This window comes from Schistocerca americana, chromosome 5 (genome assembly GCF_021461395.2).
Source record: "Schistocerca americana isolate TAMUIC-IGC-003095 chromosome 5, iqSchAmer2.1, whole genome shotgun sequence".
Taxonomy (NCBI): domain Eukaryota; kingdom Metazoa; phylum Arthropoda; class Insecta; order Orthoptera; family Acrididae; genus Schistocerca; species Schistocerca americana.
Window position 1 is genome coordinate 32,296,487 of NC_060123.1, and position 12,339 is coordinate 32,308,825.

The 12,339-nt window shown below is 36.5% G+C and overlaps 1 protein-coding gene across 1 annotated transcript in view; it reads right to left on the reverse strand.

Annotated features, from left to right (window-relative positions):
- The window catches only part of LOC124615848 (chitin synthase chs-2-like), a 231,621-nt gene that overhangs the window by 111,015 nt on the left and 108,267 nt on the right, over positions 1–12,339 (reverse strand). Inside the window, exons 10-11 of the mRNA XM_047144001.1 lie at positions 8,751–9,004; positions 5,248–5,458 (exon numbers count right to left, since the gene is read on the reverse strand). Of these exons, the coding sequence (XP_046999957.1) occupies positions 5,248–5,458; positions 8,751–9,004 (465 nt within the window). The remainder of the gene's footprint in view (positions 1–5,247; positions 5,459–8,750; positions 9,005–12,339) is intronic.

Below are 12,339 nucleotides of genomic sequence, written 5' to 3' on the forward strand. Positions count from 1 at the left end.
TTTTCTCCGCTCAGGAATTGGATATTGTGTTGTCCTAACCATCATCATTTCATCCCCATTGACGCCCAAGTCGCTGAAGTGGTGTCAAAAGACTTGCCCCCGGTGAATGGTCTATTTGATGGGAGGCCCTAGTCACACAACGTTTATTTACTTCATACACACTGGGTCATCATAATTAAACTTTTGCTTCTTGAGTCAGTTTGGATGGAAAACTATTTATTGTATGTATATCCAACTTTATGGCAATGATGTTCAGACTCTGGGTTGCTGGTTTTGCATTGTAAGCAGTGTTAGTGTCATGACTTGCCATTAGGCGTTGGTAATGGTACAGCGATGCATGGTTGAAATACAAGCATCAGTGAGCATTACTGTTGCAGACAGTCAACATGGGTCTGGACAAGGTGAACTGTTTTATCAAAATAATAGCAACAGTGCTGCTGCAGTTCACAAAGTGTCAACACTTTAAAGTAACATGAAAAGGTCCTCTTCCCATACCGAAGTTGAAGAACATGATTCGTAAGTTCAAATTAACTGGCGATTTGGGATTTGTTCCTGTGTCACAAATTGTTGAAGAAGTTACTGTTGCTGAGGATGCTAAGAAGACTGGCCATGATGTGTGGTCTTCAAGCACTTCACAAGCTGTCATGACAGTTAAACAAGCATGCATGGTTCACCATTCAAACAGTGCTGTGAACAACTGTGAAATGATATAGCTCTAGTGCAGTTGCAGGCTGTTGTGGATGCAGATGGTCATAACGTTAAGCAGCATTTGTAACCTGCAATATAAACATGGTCTGCAGTTAACAAATGTTACCCATCATGTGGGAATTAAAACGTGTTTCTTCACACAGTGTGACAACACAAGTGAAAAGCACACTGCAAGAGAGTTTACATGTCAGGCTGGCCACTTTCTACATATATGTACTCTGATGAAGTATTATGTAGACAATTCTTGTTGCCAGAATTAGCCAATAGCAAAGATTCTGATGTATAACAAGTACGCAATTTTCTGTAATGACAGTGTCTAAATGGGGGGGGGGGGGGGGAGGGGGGGAGGGAAATCTGATGTGGTCTGAAAAACATGCAGATGTAATTCAACACATTCACATCATCATCCAACCACCTGAACAGAACATTATCAAATACCTACAATCAGAAAGAGAACCTGGTATAGATTTCTTCCCTCATCATCACAGACTTTTGCCATGCCAGATCAATTGTACAGTGTTTATCTGTTAGCAACGCACTACTTATATAGGGTGATCCATTTGAGATGTCAGAAAAATAAAACATTATATGCAACAAACTATGCAAATTTATTATTTGTACATACATATGTAGGAGGGCCTGGAATTTGTGTTCTTAAGTTTTTGGCACAGCACTTTAGAACTCAACATGTCTGCCAATGCGAATGCTCCACACATCATATCTCAGATACATGTTGCACCACATGGTGTGCAGCATTTCTGGAGTGATTTGCTGAAAGGCTGCTGAAATCTGCTTCCATAGGTCAGCCAGATTCTGTGGTCTTTGTTCATACACCGTTGACTTGACACAGCTCACAAAAAAAATCTGTAGGTGTTAGGTCGGGGTATTCGGAGGCCATGGGATAGGTCCACCACAGCAGCACCAGTGATCATTGAATATTTGGTTTTATTGTTCCCACTCTACCAGAGCCCAATGCATTGCAATTCCATCCTGGTGATAGATAATGGTGTCCAATACCCCACCTTGCTGTAATAGAGGAACCACACTGCTCAATCATTTCAAGGTAACTGCAGGCACAAATGATCTTCTCCACAAAAAAGAATGGATTGATGACTTTCTCATGGGTCATTCTGCAACACGCTTTCACTTTGCAGGTGGCTCTTTCGAGTTTGTATGAAACATGTGTATTCTCAGTTCCCCAAATTCTGCAGTTCAGCGTGTTGACTCAGCCACTCACATGAAATGTGGCTTTGGTTTGTAGACGTCTGAGACATATGTATTCTCAGTTCCCCAAATGATGCAGTTAAGCATGTTGATTTGGCAACTCACATGAAATGTGGCTTGATCTGTGAACAGCCATTGACTCAGCCAATGACTATCCGCTTCCTACCACCCACACATCATTGTAACGAATTGGAGTCGAGTTCCATAATTCAGCCGTGCTAGTGCTTGTGTGCACTGAATATGGTACAGATACATGTTAAGGTACTGTCTAACAGTCCTCTGACATGTGTTTGATGTATTCAGCTCTGCTGATATGCAGGAGAGTGACTTTCGAGGGCTTTGAGTCATGGTTAGTTGAATATCTTCCTCCTTGTTTCCATCACACCGCCTTCTGCTTGTATGAGGCATCTATAATCTATTTCCCATGAACATATTGTACTATTTATCAATGTCTTGGTGTGACGGGTCATGTGTGATGGGTCATACCCTACATTGTACAAATGTTTGAAAACTCACTGTGTCTCTACAACACTCAAGGCTTCACATACTATATGACATATTGTAATGACCATTTTCATTAAATAATCAAGACACACCGAGTGTGCTAATTTGTGTCGACTCAAGCTGTTGGTGGGCCTCCCAGAGCATGGTCAGTTATTGTTGGCTCTGACCATTTTCATGTACATTACAGAAAAATGCTCAGATGTACATATATTAATGTAATAAAAATAATATTATACTTTTCTGACATCTCAAATGGATCACCCTGTATGTATCCATAACATGAACAATTACAGCTGTATGCAACAGAAAGACTGTTGCAAAACTATTCTAAACACGTTCCATGAGTAGTTTCCATTACTTTCATGACGACTTTTAGTTACAGTGGTGCTTTGTTTTATAGGCAACAGGCAACAATATCTTCACTTCTAGAGCAGCCACCCCTTCCACCTTAAACAATCCCTCCCCTACAGATGAGGTATCCATGATTAACATATCTGCTCTAACACCAAATCCCTGAACACCTGTACAAGTACCTTCTTTCACAGTTTTCTCTCATACAATTACCCCACTGACCTTGACCACATACAAATCTTCCACATAGTCTCCTCTTCTGTCCCTTCAATCAACATAGCTCCCTTTGAAAAATGCCAAAGGCAAACCTCTAGTCACTCAGAATCACCCATGACTTGAACACGTCAATCGTATAATTTCACAATGACAAGTCCTGAAAAGAGGCTATCTCTCCGTGATAACATCCGATTATATCACCCACTGTCTAAGTCAGTCACCATCTCAATCTTCAGAACATACACATCAAACCATAAGACTTTCCCAAGCCAACATTCCAACCTGAAGGTCTGCAACAGTTCCCACTACAAAGCATTTTAAAACATCAACCTACAACTGAAAGGACATACAATACTAAAGGCAGGGCAATATGTAAAAATTCCAGTATTGTTTACCAGGTAACATGTGTTAACTAGACAGCTCTCTGTACAGAGAAGACCACCACCACCAAAGAATGGTCTGCTTAGGCTACATACAGTACCCAGCTGCTAAACATGTTCTACAGCCATACCCTACAAGCCACTGTGATACACATGACAAGGAGTACGTTACATTGTACCTCTTATTATGGCTTCTCCACATCCCTTTCAGCTATGGAGTGTGAAAAGAATGATTGCTCAAACCCCTCTGTGCATGTTGTAAATAATCCAATCTTGTTCTTGCAATACCTAAAGGAACGTTATGGAGAGAGTTGCACTACATTCCCAAATTCATCACTTACAGCTGGTTCCTGAAACATTGTTAAGTAGACTTTCTCAGACTGTTTTGTGCCTTTCTTCATTACAGGATGCTTTACTCTTATCTTCAAGCATCTACCAGTTCAGTGTATTTCGCACCCTGTGAGACTTGCTCTTCTTTATATATGTTCAATATTTCTTGTTACTCCAATCTGGTATGTCTGCCACACACTTCAGAAGTAACCAACGATGGTTTGCAAGAGTGTTTTGTAATGAATCTCTTTTGTAGACTTGTTGCAATTCCCTAGTATTCCACCAATGAATCGAAGTCTATCACTGACTTTACCTACAACTTAATCTGTGAGGTCAGTGCATTTCATATCCCTACAAATTGTTACACACAGTTATTTGTTTGAGTTGACTGATTCACATTGTAACTTGCTGACATTGTAGTCGTAAGATATCATGTACTTATTTTAAGTCCCCAATTTCACATTTCTGAACATCTCGCGCAAGTTGCAAATCTTTGTCCCACTTTAAAATCTTTTTACACCTGACTGAATATTTTTGTAGCTTTTTTCACACAGTATTTCATTACAGATAATTGCATCATATGCAACAAGTTTAAGTTCCTATGAAATGTAGCAAGGTGGAAGGGTCTCCACATGCTACAATTCTACTCTTTAAGTACATAATTTTTTCCCTTTTGTCGATTATGTATGTACTACATATACTATAGTTGTATTAAATTAACAATTTCTCATTGAAGCTGAAGTTCTGCATGTCTTGCAGTTGTCCTAGTTGCAAAAGATGGTTACCCAGGCTTTTGACTGGTGATCACATTAAAGTGACTGGACAGTGTAATTTTACTCTCTCTGTCTTTTTTCCTTGTCTACTTTCTCCTTTTCCTAATCTTTATTACACCAATTTTTAACTTTACATTTTCTCTCCATATTTTCTTCTCACTCTATCCTATCAACTCTGAACTGAAGCTGGCACAGTTGCTTACCTGTGCACAATCTTTGACCTGCTACTCTCTCTGGTGTGTTTTACTTCATCTTTTCCTCTCTCCATTCACCCCTCTTAATTTAGTCTGAGTACTGCCCTAAATCTCTTACGATAAGAAGCACACAGCCTATTCCCTTCCCTATCTTTCCCACATCTGAGCTCATGATTCATCTACAATGATCTCATCACTGGCATAAAGCCAAACAGCAACAATCCTTCATTTCATCTTTTTCAGTTTAGGGTTGAGTGAATTGTTACCCTTTCCCTTTTTAAACATCCAAAACAATTTTTCCTTGCCTCTTTGAAGAAGGAACCTATTATTCCAAAAGGTATGTGTACTGTTTCCCTATTTAAGTACTTCTATCAGCAATAATGGGCATTGTACCTCCTAAATGGAAATACTGATCAGATTTTTTGTCTTTTAGTCAGTTTAATACTTTTTTAATTTAATTTTACTTCTTACACAAATATTAGATGTTCATATCTAAACTGTATTTCTGACAAATGAACTTATGAACCAATCATGCATTTTTTTGTGCATTTGTTTCATGCATCTTACCCGAACCGATGGGATGAATACGTCCACAGGCGGCACCTAAATTTGGGTCCTTTTTCATTAGATCAACCAATAAGAGCACAGCTTCAGGCTGAAAGTCAATATCCCCATCCATAGCTAGAAGATAGGTGTTTCTGGCAATAGCTTCCTTTTGATGAACTGATATTGGTTTTTCCATCAGTCTATGTCCAAGCAAGTAATACATATACATTACCTGAAAATTAATTTCATGATTAAAAAAATTTATGAAAATTGTCTTCTTCTTCTTTACTTTACATGTTAATCTTGTTCTGCCTGCACAAATTGTCTACAATCTCATCTTAAATCTTCCTACATTTAATCTAGCAGCCAGTTTACCAAATAAGTCTGCATTGAAAAGTGATGTTTTTCCACGTTCTGTACATGTTTGTGCTGCGTGTTACTGTATTTACTAATTCTACATTTAACTGGCAGTTCTACTTCCAGCTTCTGTCAAAATATTTTATTTCACAAGTTGTCTACTTTCATGTAACCTCTTGTTCATCTGAGAGATTTCATTTCTGCAGTTCGTATTTTATCCACAATTCTTTTTGTAAGTACACAGTATTCAATATTGTGAAGAAGTGCTGAAAGAATTATAGATTTATAAAATTATGAACTTCTTTCTCTAAAATTTAGCTAATCTGACAGCCCAAATAGCTGTACCACAATGTTCATCTGTCTTGACATTGTTATTAACAGATTTACCCCACTAAGAGAAATATGTTTTGCATATTAAGACAACTATCACAAATTCATTCAATTAAAACCAGTAAACTTTCACTATGTACTAAACCAATGGATGATTAATATTATAGCCAATATTTCTCCTGCAAATACTGATGATTTATTTATGTACTGAAGTCCATAAATCTTATATTGTGGTTACACAAATATATGAGGCTGGAAACAACAATATGTTACATAAACAATAAAAGAATCACATAGTGACACTTCCAACAGCTACAAAGAAGTGTTTAGTCTTCTTCTACCTGAAATGTTTTTGCTTATTCAGGTCATTTACAAAGCCTCTCACAATCTTAGGAGCTCTGTTTCCCATTTTTACCCTAAGCCTGTTTTTTAATACGTGTATTTTCTGGCAACTTATTGTATGTAAACATTCCCCTGTGCCCAATGTTGCCAAGCCCTTTAATAGTTGCTGCAACTATGTGGAGATCACTTGCATTGCAAGTGTCATAATTTGTTTTTAGGAAATAAGAGAACACTGCCACCTATTAAAATAACAGACAGAAGGACTGTGCAATATTAATCAGCAGATGGAGGAAGGAACTAACAGTTCTGAATGCCATATAACAATTTTTTTCTACTTTTAAATGCATATATTCGTCTATCAACAGTATTTGGAACCACACTTTCTGTAGATATGTCTGTTTCATTGTAATATATATGTCAACAGAAACAGAAGAAATTCATTTCCAACCATAATGTGTGATTAGACCAATATTACTCAAATTAGATATTGATGAATGAGTGAATGAAATGTAACATCAAACTTTTGTTATATGACCTTATCTGCAATGATGCACTGTATTTTATTTTTTCATTTTATTTTTTATTTTTTTTAATGTGGAGAAAGGCAGAGCTGTGTTCTTGAGTACATATAAAAACTTATTAGCATTTGGTAATAGGGTCAATAATTTATGAAGTAAGTCATACAATAAATAGTACATCTGGAAGTCAAATGAAACAACACATACTGTTAACTGCCACTGTTTATTTATCTCCATGACATATTTCAGAGGTTTAAACCTTTATCAGGTGGATTTACATTTGTTAATATGACATATGTGCGTGTTGTGGTACAATTTTTGGAGCAACTTGTGGCTCTGTCTCCAGTGGTCACAGCTTCCTTTCACTGCCATAACATATCACATGAATATTGCCATATTTTGTAAAGTATAGTTTCCAGATGCCACCTTTGTTTACAAAATATGACAGCATACATGTGATATGTTACAACAGTGAAAGGAAGTTGTGGTCATTGGATACAGTGTCACAACTTCGAGACATTTCTGCCTGCTTTATTTATTTCGTTTGTTGTTCTCGGTGTTGACATACTGCGTTGCTACACTGGCTGAAAAATGGGGCTTCTAATTTGGACACTGTCTACTGTAAATAATGTAGCCTATAGATGCACAGTTGCGTTTCACTGTCTTTTACTTTCACTTTTCACAACCCCCCATATACACATTTAATATGGCCAGTGCACTACTGTTTAACTTTCCATAATCCTCATTAACAGGTTGCAGGCGAATGCCCACATACTGCTACAATAGTTTACTATTGAACATCTACGAGCAGTAAAAACATAAAAGTTCACAGTTCTTGAAGAATAATCAGGTACATATGCAGCAGACACTGTCATTGTTTTTACGGTCTAATTGTGCAATACTTATTTTGCAGTTAAGTTGAAACATTGTTAAAGTTCTAATCAACACAGGTTTCTCATCTGAAATTCGGCTGTGGGCTGACTGTCTCGGGAGGACCAAAAATTGGGCTCTTATATATCATCACAATAATAGGTACTGAAACTACACATTGTTCAAAGTTAAACTTACAGAAATTACAATTAAAACTTAAATCATTAAATTAACTGAATACATTGAAAAATTGGTTCTGTTTAACAATTTCTTCTACTACAACTGTTAAGCTGACGTATTTGTTTAAATCATGAAATTAACATATATAGTTATGCAAACAATACTTTTGACAAAACTGTTAATTACTTTCGAATTAATTAAGGGCTGGCTTTGCTGACTTGTTTTCGAGTAGAGTCAAATAGATACTATACGATTACTAGTATTTCATCTTCCAAATGTTTGTAATTAGTATAGAATTTATATTTGTTTATATGTCAACAATAGAATTTAAGTTACAAAACAATTACTGATTTCACCCTATAATGAAAGATACTAACTAGGAATAGTTGAAATAAATTAGAAAATCAATTAGATAGATAAAACTAAGCACAAAATTAGATCTGGTGTTATATTCTTTAAAACTAAGGGTCAATCTTTCACCATTATGGAAATGCGGATTAAAACTTATGTATGTTAATGGTAATTAGTTCAAATTTAAAAAAAAAACGAATTTAGATGGCAAAACAATAGGGGAATTAAAATTATCCCAGCTTGCTTCAACACAAGTTCCTCTAACATTCATAATACAACAACATACGTCATACTATCAAACGCAACTCCACCTGATGATGGAGGTTTAAGCATTTGAAATGCATCATGGAGAAAAATACACAGTGACTGGTAACAGCAAACTTGTTGTTTCATTCGATGTCAATAACAGTCACAGTAAAGTCTAAACTAAAATGTCCACATTTAAAGTTATATCTGGAAATAACAAAATAGGGTGTGAAATGGAAGGAACACACAGGTTTAAAAGGAGTTTCTAGATGAAAAAACGTGTGATTAACCCTTACAACTCATTATATATGTTAAATTCAGAATACACACCTGACTCCAACGTTTCCTGGTTCTAATTTTGTCACCATCTTTAAGGTGGCAATATATTTTTGTCTTGCCTGGAAGGGTCCACACAAGACGGCCACCATAAGGTGTTGGGTACTTTACAGGAGGCCTAAGTCTGATAGTTGTGCCATGAACAAGTGTGGCAGCCTCATCAATTACTGACACTAGCAGCTTTACATAGCTATTGACAACGCGATCTCCATCAGTTGTTTCAAAAGCATCATCAAATAATATGTGTGCTGTAAAGAGAGGAAACATGTCAGCAGTTACATCACATCTTTAATCAACACAATGATTATATAATTGCAAAAACAGTTTTCCTTACAGCTGTAATCTAGATTGTTATGTTCAGTTCAGGCAACTGTAGCCACTCTGCCATAGTGTGGCTACAGTTGCCTGAGACTGCAGTCGTTTGTGTGAGTTGCGTTTGCATGAGTGTGTGTGTGTGTGTGTGTGTGTGTCTGTCTGTCTGTCTGTCGTCTGTTTTTGACAAAGGCCTTATGGGCTGAAAGCTTTATTTGTGACATTTTTTTTTTTTGTGCCTATCTGCAATTCAGCATTTCCGCTATATGGTGAGTGGAAACTTTCCATTTCATAATATTGTTACATTCCATCCTGGATTTTCTAAAATAGTTTGGCCACATACAAAGAATGGGAAAAGAAAGACTACCAAGAAGAGCTTTGGAATGAACAGAACTTGGAAGACCATGAAAAGATTGAGAGACCAGGTCATGGATAAAGTCAATCAGAGAATACTACAATAGAAGGAAATGCTGAATGATAAAGAGTCTGGGAGACAACCATCTAAGAATTGCACAACACAAGCTTTAGTAGGAATGGAAATTATGAGCTTGAATGAGTATGCTGAACACCACTGTTTTGTTAAGAAAAATAAGCTGTAAAAATGGTAAAAAGTGAGTATGGATAGCATATGAAAATGTTAAGAATGCCATGTATGTTTGTGTCTTTTTGAATTATTTTTGGGGGTACTACAGTCAAATGAAAACGAAAAATGGATGCAAGCTACTAATGAAGAAACTGAAGTGCTTTACAATTTCCTACCCAAACTATGAAGTATTAAACCAAAAGATTTAAAATTTGTGGAGACTATTACCATTGCAAGTAAAACAGAGATTCCAGGTCGGAATACCAGCAATATAAAGAAAAGTACATAACAGTCTTTCTGTTGTGCCTACCTGCAACTCAATGTGACATCTTTATGATGAGTAGCAATCTATCCTTTTCATTATATTGTTAAAAAGGATATAGTCACTCTGTCTGATCAGATAAATTATTTAGTAGTACTTATGGAAGCAGGTATGAAAAATTTATAAAAAGTAGATAATACAAATCAAAAGTTTCATTATAATGTCCTTTCACGTCAGCAGGATTCATTAACTCTTATGATGTAATGAACATCGCAGATATACAACCTGTCTTTTATTGTCATCTGTGGGCAGAGATGCTGAACAATCACAGCAAAAAGTTTCCTTTGGCACAGGAGAAGGACATAGACTTCCCAACAGATGGGGATGCATGAATGCACCTCCATGCTGTTTTATGAAACTATGAATAGGAAGGGACTTTTAAGTCCCATCAGGCTGGAAAGCATTGAGAGAAACAATATGCGACTGTTAGTTGAACATCCTATAAATACCAAAGTATTGCTGAATCACTGGGTACTATATTGCAAAGTTTCACCCGATGGAGGTACTTGCTTCAAAGCCCAGTTGATTGATAGAGGGCACGTTCAGAAACCAGGACTCAGTTATGAAGATGCATTTAGTCCTGTTGCACATTATGAGACCAGTCAATCTTAGCTACAGGTAGCTGCATAAAAAATGAAAAATAAAAAAAAAAAATCTGGTAAAAGAAATTGATGTGACAACAGCTTTTTTGAATGGTGTACCTGAAGTATATATAGAACAATCACAATGTTTCAATGATAATACAGATCATGTGCATGTCTTTTTGTCTATTTTAATTTAAACACAATGACAATACAATTTTATCATATAATGACATGGTTGGAGACCATGGCTATTATTTGAAGACAAATGTTTATGGTGTTGAGACAGCAACCAGCCACAAATTTATTTTAAGTTCTTTTATTCAAAAGGTACTGTTACTAGTTTCAAATAATTACAATTCATCATCAGATGGCTTTCATGCTTTCATTAGAACATGTGGTGCGTTTTTTTTTACGCACCACATGTTCTAATGAGAGCATGAAAGCCATCTGGTGATGAATTGTAATGATTCGAAACTGGTACAGTACCTTTTGAATAAAGAAATTTAAAATAAATTTGTGTTTGGTTGCTGTCTCAACAATGACAATAGGCTTTGGGTTATAATTTGTGATGTAGATGACCTAATTCTTGGCAGACAAAAGAAGAAACCACAGCTTTTCAGAATTCTTTACAATGTGAATTATGTAGATATACAGCAGGTAAACATGACAGTATTCTTGGCATAACAATACAACAAAATGGAGATGGAGCAGTTATGACAAGTTAAGAAAAATACACAAAACAAATATTGGAAAGATTTCAAATGTCCGAATCCTGTTTATCTCAACTCCTATTGGACATGAAAAGAATGATTTAAATGAAGCAGTTTCACCCTCTGTCCACTGTCACAAGGCAAATGGATGTTTTATTTATCTTCTAATATCACCTCATCCATTACATTTATGGTGAATAACACTGTTCAAGCTGTGGAAAAACCAACTGCTCAGAGCTGGAATCAAGTTAAATGCATATTATGGTATTTGGAAGACACATTAAATTATCCTTTGATTTATGATAGGGTCCGTTTTGATAGCTGAGTGGTTAGCGCAGCAGTCTGTCATGCCAAGGGGCCTGGGTTCGATTCCTGGCTGGGCCGGAGATTTTCTCTGCTCAGGGAATGGGCGTTGTGTCATACTAATTATCATTTCATCAGGAAACCACCACTGGAATCACTTCCCTAGACACTCATGCATTGGACCTCTCTGACGAGGCAAGGCAAACCGCAAAGTACATAGTAGTATTATGATAGGGAAGAAGCTTTGGCGGTTTATAATGATGCTGATTTTGTTAGTGACAAGCAGGCAAGGTGTTCAACAACCAGCATTAAGACAAAGTACTCTTATGAGTCAGTATCAGGGACTAGTCAGTCGCAGAAGGTAGTGGCTTTGTCTAAGACAGAAGCATAAATTATTTCCACAAGTGAAGGAGCCAAAGAATTAATTTTGTTGCATCACACAGCAATTTAATTAGCTGAAATGCCTGAGCAGTACTTAATGCTTATAACGCTACTGCATTAAAACTAGCAAAAAATTCTGAATACGATCAACAGCCAAAACATATATACAGATTTGGCACTTTTATGTTCATGACAGATTTCTGAATGCTGAAATTTTGTTGGAACATGTTGATGGGAATAACCAGCTGGGCAATCTTTTGTTGAAGCCAGTTGAATGAGTTCAATTTAATTTATATGCAGAAAGTCAAACAGTAATTCTAAATTTATATATTTGATTGATTTTTTGGGATTCACTGTGAACTGCTGTTCCATTGTATTTTGAAACATC